We start from the raw sequence: 19,152 nt of genomic DNA, 5'->3' as shown, positions 1-19,152 counted from the left end.
CAAGCTGCCAGGATACGGACGTCAGTTTCTCCCAAAGCGAGATGGGAAGGAGACTCTGGGTCCCCAAGGCTGCGATACAGCCCATTCGGCCAACACCCCAGCCCCCACTCCCCAACACCCCATCGCAGCGGCTCTAGGCCCACCTCCTAAGCGATCAGGCCATGGCCCCCAGCCTCGTATGTTCTCCTCCCAGCGTAGCCCGGCCCATCTCCCCACCAGAGGCCCCGCCCCCGACCCCTCCCTGGCTCGGCAGGCTCCGGAGAGGCGGTGCCCGCCAGCCGTCCAGGACAGACGCACCAGCGGGACTACAAGTCCCAGCAAACTCTGGGGTCTGGCCTCGGGGGCGGGGCTATATCAGCCAGCGAATTGGGAGGAGCTCTGGGGCTCAGGCTAGGGAATGCGTGTGGCCAATAGCCCGGCGGCTCGCGCTGTGTGCCGATGGGGGCGGGGAGAAGCCCGCCAGCGCCCGGACAAAAGCCAGGTCCCCGGCGACTGCGGGAGGCTGGAGCGCTCCTGGCAGTGGGCGGTGACTTGGGGCCTGTAGCCTGAACGCCGCGCACAGACTTTCTCGGAGAGGTGAGTGGCGGATGGCTGTTTTCGCGAGATGGACCCCACCTGGTCCAGGAGCTTCCTGCTTCCCTCCCCCAACCCGGAACCGCCTCCCTCGAAGCCGGCTTGGGGCTCACGCGCGCTCCCTGCACCTGCTTGGAGTTTGGGGGGTCTTAGTTTTAGGTTAGCCTTCGCTGGGATCCCGGCCGGTGGCCTCGTGTCGCCCTCCCCTCCCCCGCCCCAACTCCTCCACATTCTAGTTCCCGGAGTTTGCACAAGGCTGGCCGCCGTTGTTGCTTGCCTTCCCTCCGCCGTATTACATCGCCCCCAACTGCCTCCCCTCATCCCCACCCCGGGACTAGTCGCCGAGCCTCATCGGGCTTTCTGTGGCCACTTCTTGCCCCGATCTGGGTCCCTCCACCCCCGCCATCGGATGCCGGTCAAAGGAGGTAGAGCGGTGACTAGTCTCCCCACTCCTACTCCTCACCAGTCGGTTCAGGCCCTCCCTTTTAGTTCTCTGGAGAGTCGACTGAGCCCCGCGCCAAAGTGGAAGGAGCGAGCAGGGCGCGCAGCCGCCGAGGATCGCATTGGCAGGGCCGCCCCAGGCCTCGCCACGAGGACCTATCCTTGGATGGACGGCGCAGGGAGGACCCTCCTCGCTCTGGGGGTGCCGTCAGGCCCAGCCGCTAAGCGACAGATGGTCGGGGTGCCCGTCTCTCTCCCCACCCTTGGCGTTGATGCCGAGCTTGGCCGAGACAAGGTCCTCCAGGGGCTGGAGGATGCTGCCGCCACCCTCCTGTCTGGCTTGGCAGAGGGCCAGTCCCAGCGCTTGCTGCCCTCTCCAACCTTGGCGGATAAAGGAGTTCTACCATTAGGTGGTCCTCCGGAGTCTGCCTGGAAAGAGGATTTTGCGGGGGGTGGGGGGTGGCGGGGAAGCAGTGCATAGCACTGTTCGGTCAACCAGCCCACTCCTCTCTCCACCCTTTAACTTTGCACTGTTTCAGCCAGCTCAGATCATTGGATTTCTGAAATTCTGAAATGATGGTTGAAGGACAGCTGGTAGACCCAGCTGCTCAGAGGGGTGTTTTCACTTTTTAAAGAGCTGTTGCTGCTGCTTCTTTTTTTCTTTTAATATTTAAAGAGCTGCTTAAACAGCGTGGAAGATGATAATGGGAACAGCTCTTGAGCTCAGCTGGGTGGTAGGTGTCTTCACCCCCATTCTCCACTATATTTGGTGCAGTAGAGGACCCTCAGAATTTTGTCCCTCTCTTTACTCCAGGGATTGCCTGGCCTTTCCAAAAAAAATAAAACAAAACCACTCCTGTGGATACTAACCTTAAAATAAGTGCTCTTTATCCTTCTCACAGAGACCCTACATAGCATCCCCAGTGGTTCCTCTCTACTGGCTGTGTCCCAGGGGTACAGTCCTGGGGAACAGACTCCTTTCATTCATCCCTCCCTGTGGGCTACTTCTGCCCTCCGTGGCTGCTGTGGATGAACTCAATTCTGGGTCACTTATCCTGTCTGCAGAAAAGACCCCATTCAGCTCAGAAGGGCCCTCCTTTCCATTGAGAGAATGTGTGTGTGTGTGTGTGTGTGTGTTCAGGTCCCCTGTCATGATTTTCCCCAAATTTACCTAGGTAACAGTTCCTGGGACCCCCAAAGTGGACCCCTAGGATCTTAGCTCTGTCCTGAAACCATCTCTGACCAGTCTGACAGCACATTCAGTTATTCAGTTACTGGGGAGGCAGCCCAAGACTCCGCAGTGGGGTGTGTGTGTGTGTGTTGTGTTCCCAGCCCAGACAGGTTTATACTTTAAGTGCTTTTGTCGCTTGAGCCACTGTTCTTAGCTGTGGGTCTCTGGGCTGTCAGATCATGGTCACAGGTCACCATCTTGAAGGGATAAGCAAAACTGGCTATGTGTACATTTTTCGGGGCTTTTCTTCTGGTGCTCAAAAGAGTCTGAGACCTCAAATAAGTTAAGATCCACTACCCTCAAGAGACTCCCCCGAATGATTAAACTTGTGATTTATTGCCACCCAGTCCACTCCCTGGCTTTGTGAGCCTTCTTACTCTGTCTTGGTAAATATGCAGAGGCCAGATTCTTTCCCTGTCTTTTTACTCTATCCTACAAATTCTCTGTCTTGGCCTTGAGAGGGCCTGCCCCATCTATGCCAAAGTGCTCTGGTGGCCAGTCTGTGTTTTGGTGAGCTGGCAAAGCTTTTCCATCCTGTGCCATTCCCCTGTTATCTGCTCTCCCATCCCTCTCCTGAGCACCAGACAGAGATGAGTTCTTGAATTTGAGATCTGAACCAAGGCTCATGGAAATTGTGATTTTTTTTTTTTTTTCAGTTGCAGGTCCCTTTTCTCATCCAGGTCCTTTCCAAAGTTGGGTCTTTGTATCCGGTGGGGGGGCGGTCGTTGTTCTGGGAGTGTCTCTCTGCTGGAGAGGCTTAGCCGGGGTTGAGGGGGCGGTGGGGGTGGGGGGGGCTTCCTTTCTCTTGGAATTTGTGATTAGCTTGTGAGCGACTGAACTGAACTGAACTGATGTGTCCTAACCACTGAGGGTGGTCAGCGGCTCCTCTCTCCTTTATCTGCTTGATCTGCCTTGGGTTGCACTCTGTTTGGGAGAGGGTAGGGGCGCATGTACCCATCTGATTTCAGGACCAGTTTTTCTGGTCTGAGTCAAGAAGGTTGGGAAATGGAGCTGGAGTGGGTGGGGGATGGAGGGGTATTGGGGCAGTGGGGCTGGTTGAGGCGTCTCCTTTGGAAACTCATATTGAGAAGGAGCCGGAAGTCATCCCAGGGGAAGGCGAGAAACGGGAACGTTTCCTTTGAGCCCCTTCCCAGCTACCCGCCTTTGGGCCAGACACCAGACTGAATGCACCCTTTGTGCCTTGCTGGAGGATAGCTTGGAGGCTCAGCCAGCCAGTCAAGCCAGGATTAGAACCTGAAGCCCAGCCTGGCGAATTGGAAAGGAGGTACAGAGTGGCCCTGGAAATTCTGGCCTTCCCTGAGCTGGAAATGGAGAGACCAACCTTCCTGAATATGTAAAGCAGCCAGCCCTTCAGCTCCACCCTCCTTTATTTACACTTGGCTTTTCTCTCCCAGTAAATTCAACAACCTCAATTCTGGATCTTTGTTGGAGAGACAGGAGTGACTTCCTGATCTGGCCAAGCTCTTGGCATGAATGACTTAGTTTCCTTGCCCTTCCTGTCTCCCCACCCTTTATCTTCCCAAATTGCTCCAGGCACTACCCCAAGGGAGAAGGGGTGTGTCAGGACAAAGTGACAGGGAGGGAAGGTGAAGTTGTCATCACAGACCCTTCTGTGAGGTGAACGAGGTGAACGGGGGAAATGGCCTGGCTCCTGGACAAGTGGTCTTTTCTCTCGGGCTGACTGTGGGATTTTCTGGGGACCAGGAGTGAGAGGGTTTGAGTTCAAGCCTCGGGACCCCTGCGTATTAATTAGGCTTCTTGGGCAAGTTGCCTTAACCCCTCTGAGCTTTTATTCCTCATCTAAGAAATAGGGCTGTGGGAACTTCCCTGGTGGTCCAGTGGTTGAGAATCTGTGCTTCCACTGCGGAGGGCATGGGTTTGATCTCTGGTTGAGGAACTAAGGTCCTGCGTGCCACGTGGTGTGGCCAAAAATAAAAATAAGAAATAGGACTCTCAATCTCCATGCACCTCCCAGGGCTCACCTACACGTGACCCAGGATGGCTTCTGCCTCTCTTCCCCCAGTTCTGGGTCGGTTAGAAGGGACCAGTATGGGTGGTTCCCAGAGAGGACTCTGTTTTGCTCTAAATGAGTAGCTGGATGACTCAGCGGGGTGGGTGGGATGCACTGAAGGTCACAGTTTCCCGCCCTGTGTCAGCTCTGAACTTGGGTGGGAGTCTGGTGTCCTGGGAGAAATGGGCTTTGACATAACTCTTCCTCTTCACTCCTGGGGGGGGTTGGTCCTGCGTGAGGCTAAATAGACTTGCTTACCCAGCCTTTGGGCTGGTGATGTATGTGAGTGTGTAAAATGAGTGAGTCTGAGTGTGTTGGAGACCAGACATGGAGGAGGGGTAGGGCCAATCTTACACTATTTAACTGTGTTCCCCGCAGGTCACAGAACTAGAGGGTGCATTTCAGGGTCTTTGTGCCCATCTCAGGTGGGACAGGCACTCAGGTTTGGGTCACATCCCTGCTATTCATGGTCTCCCCATCCAGCTTTCTTTGCTCCAGGGTGAATGTTTGTGAATGTGCTCTTGGGTGAGCTAGTTTGCCTGGAGAGTAGAGGCCATGAGTCCCCGGGGACGTAAATGCCACCTTTGTTTTTCTCCACCCTCTGTTCTCACCCATCATTTTCTAATCCGCTCTCTCTGTGGTCAGTGCTGTTTGAGATCTCCCTTCCATCCTTCCTTCTGGGGCAGCCCTCTTCTCCCTCTGGAGAAGCGCTGAGATCAGGTTTTATGGTCTGGGGGCAGCTGGGTGGGGGTCTGTGCCGCTGGAGAAGATAGCGCCTCCATCTCCCCGCCCCCTCTGACCAGCCCTTCTCTCCCCAACAGGTAGCACAGGGCCTTCTGTAGCCATGTCGGCCAAGGCGATTTCTGAGCAGACAGGCAAAGAACTCCTCTACAAGTACATCTGCACCACCTCAGCCATCCAGAACCGCTTCAAGTACGCCCGGGTCACCCCTGACACAGACTGGGCCCGCCTGTTGCAGGACCACCCGTGGCTGCTCAGCCAGGTGAGCCCTCCGCCCCACCAGACCCCTCCTCCAGGCCCAGATGTCCCCTCAGAACATGTGATGGCAGATGGCCTGCCTGGGTGGGCAGGGTGCAGGGGGCTGAGCGTGTTTTGTGTTCAGCCCTGTGTGCTGCACGCTGAGGTGCTGCGCCTGGACTGGAACTGGTCAGCTGGAGTCCGGGTGGCGGCTCTCTGGTTATTAACCACGTGGCCTGGGGCAAACCATTTCACCCTGTAAATTTAAGGACTAGCAATAATGCCTGGAAAGTCTTTGGTCTGCTGCCTGGCATTTGGTAAATGCTCAGTAAAAAGCACCTGCTCCATCAGGAATATGTCAGGGCCATGAGGAAATGCGAAGCTGTACTTTGTGTAGAATGGCTGATAGAACCCACCCGGAGTAGGGAATCCTCTCTGCAGATCCATTTAGACGTCTCTGGCAGGTCCCAGAGAACTAGGACCAGTGAGGGGCCGAGTGGGAGGGTGTTCAGGGATGCAGTTTTCCTTCTGCTGTGAGGCAGCCCAAACCCCGAACCACAAAGGGAGTTGGTAGACTTCCTGGTACCGGAGGTGTGTGAGCCGTGGCTAGGGGCTGCTTGTAGATCTGGTAGATGGGGCTCAAACGCAGGGATATCTTCACCAGATGTCTTCTGCGGTGCTTTGTCACCCCAGGGCTCTGTCTTTCTATTCTTTCTTTTTGGAATGTGGGTGCCAGTCCATATTCTGAGGTGTTGAATGAAGCTAAGATATCACATAGGGAGGGTAGGGAATCCTTTACTCATTCAGCAGGTATTCAGTGAGCACCTACTCTGTGCCAGACCCTATCCTGAGCCGGGACAGCTCTAGATTCCCGGTTGTCGAAGGTGTTGGCTGGGATAGGTGAAGGAAGCTTCTGGGAGCTGACCTTGAAGATGGGTGGAATTTACCCTGGGGGTGGGGTGAATTGGAAGCCACCCAGGCTATCCTGTGCTTTGGGGCCCTGGACTATTACCTCTTAACTCTTCCCTCTCCTTCTTTGCTCTAAATACAAACCCCTCTTGGAAATTCCCTGGTACTGCAGGGGTTAGGACTCCAGGCTCTCAATGCCAAGAGCCGGGGTTCAATTCCTGGTTGGAGAACTAGATCCCACAAGCCACATGGCTCAGCCAAAACACAAAACAAGCAAACCAACTCTCTTGTTCCAGAGCTTGGTGGTCAAGCCAGACCAGCTGATCAAACGGCGTGGAAAGCTGGGCCTAGTTGGGGTCAACCTCACTCTGGATGGAATCAAATCCTGGCTGAAGCCACGCCTGGGACAGGAGGCTACAGTGAGTCTGGGTGTAGGGTTGGGGTGGATGTGCTGTGGTAACAGAAGCAAACATGGTTGCTTCCAGATCTGCAACCCTATGGATCACCCCCACGACTGGTCCGATTGCAGCCTGGGGAGGGCAGGAGTCCTGCAGAGCTGGCTTATGTAGTAGGGCCAGATGGATGCTCATTCTGAGCTCCCCTGACAGGGAATGGTGAGATATGCTGTACAAGTAGAAGTATTACAGGCACTTCTGTGGTGGTCCAGTGGTTAAGAACCTGCCTTCCAATGCAGGGGATGAAGGTTCTATCCCTGGTCGGGGAAGTAAGATCCCATGTGCTACAGGGAAGCTGAGCCTGAGGAACCCGAGCCAGGCCGAAATAGTCTGTTCCTTTAACAACAGTCGTGGTGATGGGACTCTGAGACCTACTATGGGAACTCCTTTCTTTTCAATTACCAGAAAGGGTAGGGTAGCTCACCATGACCTGCATACATAAGAGGAACGATAAAGGAAAAAAAAAGAACTTGAAGGGAGATGCAGAATCATTTAGGCAGAAACGATCTTGGGCCAAGAATCTAGGAAGAGACAATTAATACTGAAGAGTCAATTCAGTTCTTGTCTTCTCCCAGTTTGTTGATTAATTTCAACTCTGTAGGTGAGAGTTGAAGTGAAATATGGCTTAGGAAGGCTAAGTAATGCCCAGAAATAAAATTGCATTTCTTTTTCTTCTCCCCAAGGGAGCTGGAGAACTGAAGGGAGGGAGTGGACCAAGGCTCGGCTTAAGCCGGGAAGCATTTGCTGTCCATACCTGGCTTTGTCCCATCTGGGGTGACTGTGGATCAGCGTTGAGCTGCTAACTTGGTCTCCCCAGAGTAGAATGAAGGTGGTGATGGAGCCATCTTCCTTTTTACCCGGGCTTCCTTAAATCAGCTCTTCTTGTTTAATTTCCCATTTCTGGCTCTCCTGGATGAAGAGGTATCCCTGAAGTTATACACGGGCTTGGGGGTGGAGGGATCTTGACCTTCATGCCCCTAGGCCTTTGGGGAGAGGACAGCAGGGTTGGGGGGCTGAGCAGTGTCCCCAGGGAGGTCCTTATGCTTCCTTCTTAGCTGGCTTTTGTCAGGGGGTGGGGGGAGACGCTGGGGACATCTGAGCTGGCAGCAGTGTCTGCCCGGGCAGGAGCGGCTCATTACCTCTGATGGATCACTGTCTGGTCCCTGACTCAGCAATGACGCACGCATGGGCGGGCGGGGGCTTCGGGACACGCAGGGAGGGAGGGTAAGGACTGTCTCGCCTCGGCTGCCGCCAGGGACCCACTCAAACTGATTAGCTCTGCAGGCCTGTTGTCGTCAGCAGGGAAAGTCTGTGCGGAAAAGTTTTCCCTGTCAAGCTCCTTTCTCTCTCCCTTCCCCAGCCTTGCGCCTGAGCCTGGGTCTCCCTGCCTGAGCTCTGGGATCGATAACCTTGATTTGTCCGAGCACGTGATCTGTGGGACAGCAGAGGGGTAGAGGCTCCAGATCGCTGCTTTGGGGGGCGGGGCCACATTACAGCTCATTTGTCACCCTCCAGAGGAGGTGGAAAAGAAAGTGTGAGACGTTTTAGAAGTGTCAAAGTGTGCTGGCACAAGGGCAGTGGGTGGAAGAGGGGGGTCTCATGCAGACTTCTTTAGTGTAAGGGTCTGTGACCCCATTGTCCTAGTTTCTGGAAAGATCTCTTTCTGGCAGGTGTTGTGGCAGTAGTGCTGGGGCCCCACCTCTGATGGATGGGTGAGGTGGAAGGAGCAGAGGGTCATCCCTCCTCTTTCCCCGCGAGCAAGGCGTGCCATCCGCCTGAGCTGTATCTCCTTCAATCTCCATAGGTTGGCAAGGCCACAGGCTTCCTCAAGAACTTCCTGATCGAACCCTTCGTCCCACACACTCAGGTATGTGTGAGGTGGCTCCCAGCTGGGTCTTTGCCCTCTGGGAGCATTGTGCCTGTTGATCCTAAAATGATGAAAGGAGAAATCAAGCTGCTGGAGAAAAGTCAGAGCAACCAAAGTCTCTGAAGCTGTGCTGTTAGTGTCTGAGGGTGGTGCCGAGCGGGGAGTTCAGAGATGAGGGGAAAGGCTTAATTTGCAGCAGAAAGGAACCAGTGCTGGCAACAGAGGGGACTTCCCAGTGCTGGAGTGAGCAGGACTTGAAGGGAGGACCTTTCCCCCAGAGCAGGTCACATTGGCCCAGGCAGGACTGTCAGGCAGCAAGGCAGTGGCCTCTTGTCCTTGAGGTCTCACCCGATAGGAGGTGTCTATGGGATTTTAGAAATGATACGACTGGGGCTGGGCCCCTCACCCATATGGTGCCCTCTTCCCTCGTAAGGAGGAGGAGTTCTACGTCTGCATCTATGCTACCCGAGAAGGGGACTATGTCCTGTTCCACCACGAGGGTGGGGTGGACGTGGGCGACGTGGATGCCAAAGCCCAGAAACTGCTCGTTGCCGTGGATGAGAAGCTGAATCCCGAGGACATCAAGAAACACCTGCTGGTCCACGCCCCCGAAGACAAGAAAGAGTTGAGTGAGAGGGATGGCAGAGCGGTGGTGGTATAGGGACGGGGCAGGCAGACAGCTCTGGGTACAGGGGGGCAAGCGGAGTGGTCTTCCCTGTCTGGGCACCGGCTGCCCGGCCCCAGCCTTTGGCTGGAAGATGGGGAGCAGCCAGCAGTCACAGCCCCTCCCTGTCCCCAGGAGGAATGCGGGGGCAGTGGGGAGCCTGGCTCAGACTGAAATGTCTGTCAGCATCCCTCACCTCCTTGCCCCCATCTGTCTGGCATGGGCCCCCCTCCTGCTCCATGCCTGACAACCTCTTTCCGCCTCAGTGGCTGAAGAGTGACATCCGGGGAGCAGAGTTTAGAGAGGAGAGGGAGGGGTCAGCAGAGTGGGTGTTGGGGAGTGGAGTTGTCAATAGCAGTGAGAGATGCTGCTGAGTCTGCTCCCTCGTGGACTGACAGTCCCTCTCTGCCTGCCCCTCTAGAATTCTGGCCAGCTTTATCTCCGGCCTCTTCAATTTCTATGAGGATCTGTACTTCACCTACCTCGAGATCAACCCCCTTGGTAACTATCTCTGCTGGGGTGGGCCCACACCCCCGCTTGCAGAGGGCAGTGCAGACAGGTGTGTGGGGGCAGAGGGATTCCCCAGGCTCCTGTTTCTGAGCTCTCAGGAGGCCATGATCATCCTTCTGTTTCACCAACTCCAGTTTCTTCTGTGATGGGGAAGTCCTGGTTATGGTTTGATTCTGTTCAGTGGCTCTTCCTGCCAGTAGATTAGGCTGTTCTCCCGGGAGCTGGGCTGCCCCTGCATCTGCCTGACCAGTCAGACCCTCCCTTCCTCTTGGTGCCTCGGAGGCCCCCTTCCCCTCCACCCACTCCAGGAGTTAGTCAATCATTGACCCCCCACAGCTGGAAACACCTTGGCGAAGGCTCTCCGGTTGTGCAAGAGGCAGGTGGTGTGGGCTGGCTCTGGCCAGAGCTTCTGAGGTCAGACTCCTGATTCAGATTCCAGCTGGGGGATGTAGCCCCTCTCGTGGACCAGATGGCTCTGTGCTAACTAAATTAGCTCAGTGGCCCTGGGTAAAGGGAAGTGGACTCCAGCGAGGCAGTAGTAAATGAATTCTGCTAGTTGGGGGCCCGGTGCACCCACAGCTCCCCTTCTTCCCACTTCTCTCTGGACCCTAGGGGACCCTGGGGTACCCACTCAGGGGCCTTAGACATTGTGCTTGAAACACTTTTTTTGTTTTTAAGTAGCAGAGTTGTGGATGGGTGAATGGGTAGTGCTTTAAAATTGCCATGGCAACCAAAACAGAGGTTTCCGCCCTAGTACCTACAGATCAGGGAGTGGGGATGGTCTTGTAGAATTTGTTTTTCCTTGAATGAGGGAAAAGCTGTGTCTCCATAAGAACCAATCTGGTTTGTCGTTGAGCTGGAGAGTCATGAGGCCTGGGGGCCTCATGGGGGTGGGTGTGGGAAAGCCTGGAGGGGGTTGGAGGTAGATGGTCACCTCTGCTGGAACCCATGTCCGATCGCCTCTTCTTTTCTTAAAGTTGTGACCAAAGATGGTGTCTACATCCTTGACTTGGCCGCCAAGGTGGATGCCACGGCCGACTACATCTGCAAAGTGAAGTGGGGTGACATAGAGTTCCCGCCCCCCTTCGGACGGGAGGCTTACCCAGAGGTAAGGCTGCTGTGGGGAGGAGACTGAGAGTGAGGGGGGCCCGGGCGGGGTGACTAATCTCAGATGAGCATTCTCCCCACCCCTTTGTGAGTTATATATTTGGCAGGAAAGGAAGGTCGAGCCATTTAATTTTCTTAAAACCCCAAAGGAGGTGGGGGTAGGAGAGAGCCAAACCTCTGAATCCTGGCCAGAAATCCTTTTAGACTCCTCTCTCAATCAACCTCCCTGGGCTCATAACTTGATTTGTTGTTTCACAGTAATTCCGAGTGGCTCCCCGTGATCCTGTCGGGAAGATAGTTGTCTTAGCCACTTGCTGAGAATTTTAATTGCTGCTTCCCACCCCATCCTCTGAGAGGTCCTCACAGCAGGATCAGGCGTGTGTGACAGAACCTAGGCCAGGGGAAGAGTCTGGGCTGGGGGTACGGATAGGGCCTGGCCAGCTGGGGGAGGGTGGGACGTAATGAGTTAAGCAGGGAGATGCTGGGGGTGGGGCCAGGGTAGAAGCAAGTGACTTAGCGGGACTTAAAATCAGAGAGAAAGGAGTTGGAAAGTTTGTTTCCAGGCAGTGACTGGCCGTAGATGGTTTTGGTACTTACAGACAGCATCCCATTTTGTCCCAGGCCCATGAGGCCCCACACAAACCCTTCTTCCGGACCCTGTGAGGACAACGGAGGCCCTTTTCCTACTGCTTCAGGGGAAAGGGAGGGGTCCTGGGGTCTGCAGCCTGGTGAAAGGGGTGCCCCCAGAGCCCACCTGTTGCTCTCTGGTCCCCAGGAAGCCTACATCGCAGATCTGGACGCCAAAAGCGGGGCAAGCTTGAAGCTGACTTTGCTGAATCCCAAGGGGAGAATCTGGACCATGGTGGCCGGAGGGGGTGCCTCTGTCGTGTACAGGTGACCGAAGGGGCTGCTGAGGGGCTGACGGTCGGGTCCCCCACAGGCTTCCCTCGTGTGGCCTGAATCAAGCCCCTCACCATGGAGCTTGACCCCCCTCTCCGGCACAGAGCAGGAACCCTCGGGGCATCCCAGAAAGGCCTACCCATGATGTCTCCAAAACTGTCTTCTTTGCTTCAAAGTTGAATTTTTAGTTTTAATTCTTACCATTAGTGATAATGTGCTCCATACAAAGGTGCCGCAGATAAGGGAAATGAGCCAGGTCGTGTCCCCACGCCTCGGCCTGGGGTGTCACCAGTGTGTCCCTCCAGGTGTTTTAGCGCCTGTATCAATAGTCATAGGCTTCCCTGGTGGCTCATCTGTGAAGAATCTGCCTGCAGTGCCGGAGTCGGGTTTGATCCCTGGGTCAGGAAACATCCCGTGGAGCACGGAACGGATACCCACTCCAGTATTCTTGGCTGGAAAATCCTGTGGGCAGAGGAGCCTGGCGGGCTACAGTCCATGAGGTCGCAAAGAGTCGGACACGACTTAGTGCCTAAACAACAGCAATAGTTATATTTTCACACTTCATAGAGATGTCACATAGGGCTGGCAGGGTGCTCCCCTAGGAGGGTCTGGTGCAGCACAGTTAACCTTCAAGTATGACTGGTGAGGGGCTTGAGGGTCTGAGGGCTGAGAGGTCGCTTCCAGAGGTGGCCTGGTCTCAAGACTTCAGGGGTTTCTGTGTGGCACCCCAGGCACCAGGCTGCTGCCTTTTGCTAGCACTGACTTACCTATCTCCCTGGCAGTGACACCATCTGCGACCTGGGGGGTGTCAACGAGCTGGCAAACTACGGGGAGTACTCGGGCGCCCCCAGCGAGCAACAGACCTATGACTACGCCAAGACGATCCTCTCCCTTATGACCCGCGAGAAGCACCCAGATGGTGAGACACACGAGCTCTTCCTTGGCCCGGCCCAGTGTCCTGGGGTGGGAAGAGCTTTGGCTGGGCTGGGAGGCACGAGGTTGTCCCAGTCCTTTGCAACCTGGGGCTCACCGTTTAACTTCTGGACCGAGGTTGCCCTGACTTTGCAGCAGGCAGTGTCAGCACCTGTCATTCCGGGGGCTCCAAGCAGGTGAGGAAGGGGTGGATACGTGAAGTCCTATGAGCAGGTGCACGGGAGGCAGCAGCGGAGGTAGTGGCAGCGACATGCTTTTGCTGACTGCTATAAATTCAGTTCTTTGTGGCCTGCTTACACGTTTACTCTTCAGGCTGTGTGGTTCCCAACTTCCCTTTACCACCTGTGCTGTGTTTTGGGACTACAGATACTGATTCCCCTTCCCATGAGCCAGACAGAGAGTCCCACCAGGGGTGTCCAGAAACCATGCTGGGTTTCTTGATGCCAGGTAGGAACGATGCAGAGATTCTGTGGGTTTGGATTAACCACCTGCTCGGTGGCGTAGGTGAGGGTTGAGCTGATGAAAGTAAGTCAAGAGAGACCAGCTTGCTCCCCACCTCTGCACTGGTATCTCCTAACAATTGGGGGTTCTCAGTTGGATTTCTGATACGATGCCTAGGTCTACCTTTCTAACCCTTTTTTGACTTCTCTCTTGCTCCAAATCCAGGCAAGATCCTCATCATCGGAGGCAGCATTGCAAACTTTACCAACGTGGCTGCCACATTCAAGGTAACCAGCTGCAGGGGAACGTGGCGGGTTGGGGGGAAGCAGGGAAGGGAAGTTTCTGTAAGAAGAGTTGGGACAGAAAAAGATCCCCAAGAGTTACCTAGGCCAGGGTGGGGGCGGTCTTGACCTAGGGATGCAGAAGACCCTGGGATGGATCTCTCTGAAGCTGTGTGTCTCTCTGGACAAGCAGCTGACCCTCTCTGAGCCGTGATTCTCCCATCTACAAATGTGAAGGTGAATTTCTGCCTTTTCTGTTTCAGTTCGTAAAGAACTGGCTTGATCGACCCCATTTCCAACATTCCGTTGTAAGACTGGGTTCTCTGCACCTCCTGGTGTTTTTTCTGCCAGTCATCTGCCCCTTCTCCAAACGGTTGGCATGACGAAGTGTTTGACGCCCTGGGGTGCAGGGCTTCTGCTTATCTAATCAGAGGCCAGTCGTCCTGGGTCTCTGTACGTAGGTCAGGGCCGTGGGCACCAGTTTAAAGAAAGTGTGACTGCCAGTAAGAAGAATGAGAGCTCACATGTCTCCAGACTCCTCCCCTTCAAGGTAGTTGCCTCAGGAGGCCACTTATTATCCCATACTGTCAGATGTTCAGGGCAGCTGTTCAAAAGAACGTCGGCCATCTGGTAGTTCCATATAAACTTGGAGAATAACACGTAGATTGAAACTTCCCTGGCAGTCCAGTGGCTTACGACTACATCCTCCCAATGCAAGGAGCCCGGGATCGATCCCTGGTTGGGGAACTAGATCCCCCATGCTGCAATAATGAAGATCAAAGATCCTTTGTGCCTCAACGAAGACCTGGCAAAGCAAAAAAAAGAAAAAATCAGAAGTGTATGTTACTTAAAAAAAGGAGAATGCCTAAATGAATGTCCGTCTTGGAAGTCTGAGCTATCAAGGGGTAGAGGACAAGGCCTTGTCAGTCTTACCTGAAACAGGTCCCTAATTGCACCTGATTCAACAAATAAATCTGACACAGCTGGATCTTGGCAGCTTTGTTTTAACTTCTAAGCAGCCCTGTCATAAAGGCAGTGCCAGTGATAAGGGCGATTATGTCTGGAGCAGGCGCCGTGTGTAGAGCTTCGCCATGAAATGCCACGAATGATGGAACTTAGACTCTCCCTTTGTCTGCCCAGACAAAACTGGTCCACACCTGGGCATGTGCCCACAGGTGCCCGTTGCAACAGCTGTTCCCAGGTCACTTAGAGAAGCTTTTGTAGAACTTTGCCAGTGAAGTAGACTTTGCCCTGATAACCCCAACAGCTCTTGCATAGGATCTTGGTGTAGAGCTTCCCCCAAAATTACAGTAAGAAAACAACAGCTGTAGATGGGGTGAGAGACCAGCAAAGCCCCACTGGCATCTGAGAACCAGTACTCAACACTGGCAATACTCTGGTCACCTGATGCAAAGAGCTGACTCATCCCTGATGCTGGGAAAGATTGAGGGCAGGAGAAGGGGGCGGTAGAGGGTGAGATGGTAATAGCATCACTGACTCAGTGGACATGAGTTTGAGCAAATTCCCAGAGATAGTGAAGGACTGGGAAGCTTGGCGTGCTGCAGCTCATGGGATCACAGAGTTGGACACGACTTAGTGACCGAACAACAGCAACATTGGAGGCCCGATACCCCATGCTCTGAGGGGTGTCACCCCGGGTGCCCCATGTTCTCACCTCAGCACCATCACCAGTGGTCACCAGTCCTGGGCCTTTGGGTTGCTTGCAGTAGTCCAGTTTACTCATGGAATTCTTGACTGCTGGGGTCTTTCTGTGCTTCATGAGAAGCAGCCCTGGGTTTTTTTGTTTTGTTTAGGGTTGCATAGCACAGCTAATGGAGTCTCAGTTCCCTGACCGGGGACTGAACCTGGGGCCCTGGCAGTGAAAGCGCTGAGTCCTAACAACTGGACCACCAGGAAACTCCCGGCAGCCCTGGGACATTTGTTTCCCATGGTTGTAAGTGCTTGCTTTCTTGCTGCCTTCTTTCTAAGCACTTGAGTGTTGTTCCTTGGTCCTTCTAGGGCATCGTGAGAGCAATTCGAGATTACCAGGGTCCCCTGAAGGAGCACGAGGTCACGATCTTTGTCCGAAGAGGTGGCCCCAACTATCAGGAGGGCTTACGGGTCATGGGAGAAGTCGGTAAGATGGGGGGATGTTTTCTGTCCCTCCTCGGGATTTCCTGAGCAGGTCAGTCTTCTAATTGTCTCCATGCTCCTCCCACCACCCGCCTCACTCCCCGGAGCTACAGCTGGCTTCCGCTGCATTTCTCTGCCCTCTGACACACGGCACCTGACCGAAACCGAAATTCAGGGTGGGCAGGAAAGCAGTTTATTCAGCTGTTCATTCAGCAATTGCCTGTGGAAGGCCTGCTCCACGCCCGGCGCTGTGCTGAGCACTGGGGTCACAGCCACACGCGACAGCTGAGTGGCTGCAGCCTCAGGCACGTGGCAGGACCAGTTGGGGAAGGGGTGGCCTCTGTGGGAAGGGACGGGGCTGTTTTAAATGAGGCAGTCAGAGAGCATTTGGCCAAAAAGGTGGCATTTGAGCAGAAATCTGAGGAGAAGAGGGAGCAGTTGGTGGTGGCTGTCTGCAGATGAAAGGGCAGGTCCCGAGGGCCTGAGGTGGGGCAAACTGAGGGGCCTGGGGCAGAGGTTGGAGGCAGAGAGGCTGAGGGAGAAGCCGTGCAGGGCTAGTACAGGTCCCGTGGGCGCTTGGCCGGGACCCTGGCAGCTGCTGGAAGACTTGAGCAGAGGTGCGACACCATTTGACTTAGGGTTGAGGGCTATTTAGGCTGCCAGGTGGAGATAGGGCCTTCAGGGCAGCCAGCTTGAAGCAAGGAGACCACCCAGGAGGCTGTGGCAGCTCCAGGACAGAGCAGGGGCCCCAGACTGAGGGGCGAGGGGAGGGAGACGGGTCAGTGTCCAGGCCTGGATGGAGGTAGGGGTCCAATAGTTGGTAAAACAGGAAGGAGTTGCCCCCTCGCTGAGCTGAGGGAAGCAAGGGCGTGGGTCCATTTTGGTTTCCTTTCTTCCTTCTCCATTTTGGGCGCCTCCTGCAGGCTCCAGAGACCTCAGACTCAGGGCTTTCAAGAACTGGGGTTCCACGTCTCATCAGTGAGGACTATGATTAGGTCTCTCTGAACTGACCTGATCAAACCAGCGGGCTTCGGTCTTGAGTGAAGCGCAGCCCTGGTGCCAAGAGCAGTTCTGTGAGGGGTCGGGGGTGAGGGGTCGGGGGGTGGGGGTGGAGGGGGATAGGGCGGGGGTTGGGGGCAGGTGACAAGACAGAGGGGAGGTGATGTGAGACGCTCCTGCTCAGTGAGCAGGCCCTCTGACTGAGAGACTGGACCTTTCTGCCTTCCCATTTTCCCCAATCTGGGATCCATGGCAAATATTGCAGCCACCTGGATCACTTGGAGTGGCATCAAGTCCTAATTCTCACCTAAAACTGAAGACCTGCTGTGGGCTCACAGCTTAGTGAATGCCACCCAGTCACTCCTGGGGCCTTAAACTCTGGGGATATTAAGACAAGTAAACAGCGGCTGGAACAAGATGCTGTCTGCCGGGGATCTCCAGGCAGGGCAGCGTGGAGGGGCACGGCTGTCAGATCAGGGAGGGCCTTACTCAGAAGGTGACACTTGAGCTGAGCTGAGTGGCAGCCAGGTGACAGCTCCGTGTGGAGGAAGGAGCAGGGCAGAGCCCTGGGGAGAGGAGAGGAGCCCAGGTGTTCGGGAACAGAGGCCAGGCCTGGGGGGTTGTGGTGCGGTGGCCACAGGTGACAGGCGGAGAAGGGGGAGGGCAGGCTCTCACAATAATGTGGTCAGTGGAGGGTGTCCATAAAGCTGCTTCATGCTCTTGCTGGCAGGTAATCTTTACAGAGATTTGTTTAGTGGTGGAGAAAATGACCACCAACTTGTCCTGGGATAATTGGGCTTGCACAGAAAGTGCCAGACACGGCCAGGGCTCAGAAGGGTCCTTGGCAGAGTCCTGCAGCCACGGGCACTTCTTAGGAGACTCAAGTGATGGATGCTTTTCCTTCCTCACAGGGAAGACCACTGGGATCCCCATTCACGTCTTCGGCACCGAGACTCACATGACGGCCATCGTGGGCATGGCCCTGGGCCATCGGCCCATCCCCAATCAGCCGCCCACAGCGGCCCACACCGCCAACTTCCTCCTCAACGCCAGCGGGAGCACTTCAGTAGGTGCCAGCCTTCCTCTGCTGCAAAGCCCGCAGAGTCATCTTTGTCGCCCCTCATACCCCATCCCATCCGGGGCCCAGTCCCCACCTTTTGCTTTTGGGGACCTTGGGGAGGTACAGGGAGAAGGCTGTATGTGGTTAGTCTCTGTATCTCTGCTGGGTTTTTTCCTGCCCTAGTCAAGGTGGTGGTGTGGAAAGATAGGGGATTTTAAAATCAGACCCGAGTTCAAATCCTGTGGAGGGAGGGACCTCAGCAGTTATCACCAAGAACCTCAGTTTGCTTGTCTATAGCTTGGGGACATTACTGATTCCTATCTCAGAGGGTAATTAGCATAGTACTTTTGAAAGCATCTTGTGGAGAACAAAGCTGTGTGTAGTTATTACCTGAGTTCTCTGGAGCCTTAAGGACCATTGGCTTTTTTCCCAGCTATTCTCTATGACCCTTACTCTCTCCCTTTTGTCCCCCCAGACTCCGGTCCCCAGCAGGACGGCATCTTTTTCTGAGTCCAGAACTGATGAGGTGGCCCCTGCCAAGAAGGCCAAGCCTGCCATGCCCCAAGGTAAGTCCAGCGTGGTTTTAGAACCCTCTGTTCCTTTCTGAGACCCCGCTGGGCCAGCAGAGGTGGACGGAAGCAGTTTGGGCTTTGCTGTGGGCGTGGCACATGGGATGGAAATGGGACACAAAGATGTGGTGGGCGGAGCCTGCTCTGCGAGCGGGGTCACTCATGCCCTCAGTTGTCTTCTCTGCCCCCTCCCACGGGGTGTGTGATCTGGGCTGGTGGGCTGCGGAGGAGTCAGAGTTTTAGGAGTACCAGGTCAGGGGAAGGTCCCGCAGGCCCTCCCCATGAGTGGACGGCAGGAGCCCAAAGCCCAGAGCCCAGGATGCCAGAAGACGCTTGTGCCCGCCTCCACCATCCTGGGTCTCACCTTCCTGGGAGCACACCGCAAGGGCACACGTCGTCTGCCCTCCCGTCTGGTTTGCCCGCTCGTCTCTCCCTCCTCTGATTCATCAGAGACCTGATCCCTGCCAGCCAGCCCTTGCCATCAGAACTAGGTGGCCCATGTCAGTTACCACTGGGTCTCCTCCTGGGATGGACAGAGTGTGCTTGACGTTTTATGAAATAGTGGCACTGGCTCCAGGCGCTCCCAATTGGAAGTCCTCAAAACGGCTGCTTTGTTCCCAGCACAGTGTCAGGTCCATCTTCTCAGCCTCATCATCTCATCGATGTCCCCTGCTTCCCGGGGACAAAACAGGATTAGGAGGGCGGGCCTGGGCCAGCTGTCCATCCAGAGGCCCTCGGCCTTTGGTATCCGGTGCACCCTCTGAGCCTCGGTGCTTTTGCTCCTCTCTCTGCGCCCGCTGGCTCTCCGCCCCTTCTTGGCTCCACTCTGCTGGTCGGGGCTCTCCCGTTGGCCGGGCCCCTGTCATGAACAGATGAGAGACGGTGAGGGTGGCAGCCCGGCGAGGCTCATCCACCAACCCCTTCCTGTTCCCACCCTCTCCCTCCAAAGCCTCCAGCCATCAACGGGTCACTCAGTCGCCTTGGTCATTTTCTTTGACAGATTCAGTCCCAAGTCCAAGACCCCTGCAAGGTAGGATGCCCCCAGCTCCGCGTGTGGCTTTCTAGTGGG

At 55.3% G+C, this 19,152-nt stretch overlaps 1 protein-coding gene across 3 annotated transcripts in view; it reads left to right on the top strand.

The window, feature by feature from the left end:
• The first annotated feature begins 438 nt into the window (after nucleotides 1-438).
• Nucleotides 439-19,152, top strand: part of ACLY (ATP citrate lyase) — a 42,514-nt gene continuing 23,800 nt past the window's right edge. The window contains exons 1-15 of one of the 3 annotated variants that reach the window (XM_068978278.1): nucleotides 439-540; nucleotides 1,097-1,128; nucleotides 5,094-5,280; nucleotides 6,461-6,583; nucleotides 8,424-8,486; nucleotides 8,920-9,110; nucleotides 9,572-9,651; nucleotides 10,638-10,768; nucleotides 11,543-11,661; nucleotides 12,450-12,586; nucleotides 13,267-13,328; nucleotides 15,342-15,459; nucleotides 17,366-17,520; nucleotides 17,990-18,080; nucleotides 19,084-19,113. In XM_068978278.1, the coding sequence (XP_068834379.1) occupies nucleotides 439-540; nucleotides 1,097-1,128; nucleotides 5,094-5,280; nucleotides 6,461-6,583; nucleotides 8,424-8,486; nucleotides 8,920-9,110; nucleotides 9,572-9,651; nucleotides 10,638-10,768; nucleotides 11,543-11,661; nucleotides 12,450-12,586; nucleotides 13,267-13,328; nucleotides 15,342-15,459; nucleotides 17,366-17,520; nucleotides 17,990-18,080; nucleotides 19,084-19,113 (1,621 nt within the window). Of the gene's footprint in view, nucleotides 577-1,096; nucleotides 1,129-5,093; nucleotides 5,281-6,460; nucleotides 6,584-8,423; nucleotides 8,487-8,919; nucleotides 9,111-9,571; nucleotides 9,652-10,637; nucleotides 10,769-11,542; nucleotides 11,662-12,449; nucleotides 12,587-13,266; nucleotides 13,329-15,341; nucleotides 15,460-17,365; nucleotides 17,521-17,989; nucleotides 18,081-19,083; nucleotides 19,114-19,152 lie in introns of all 3 variants that reach the window. The other 2 variants (XM_068978279.1, XM_068978281.1) reach the window with 2 other exon arrangements.

This window comes from Capricornis sumatraensis, chromosome 8 (assembly GCF_032405125.1).
Source record: "Capricornis sumatraensis isolate serow.1 chromosome 8, serow.2, whole genome shotgun sequence".
NCBI lineage: Eukaryota > Metazoa > Chordata > Mammalia > Artiodactyla > Bovidae > Capricornis > Capricornis sumatraensis.
The sequence above is the reverse complement of the archived record's forward strand: the minus strand, read 5'-3'. Positions and strand labels throughout refer to the sequence as shown.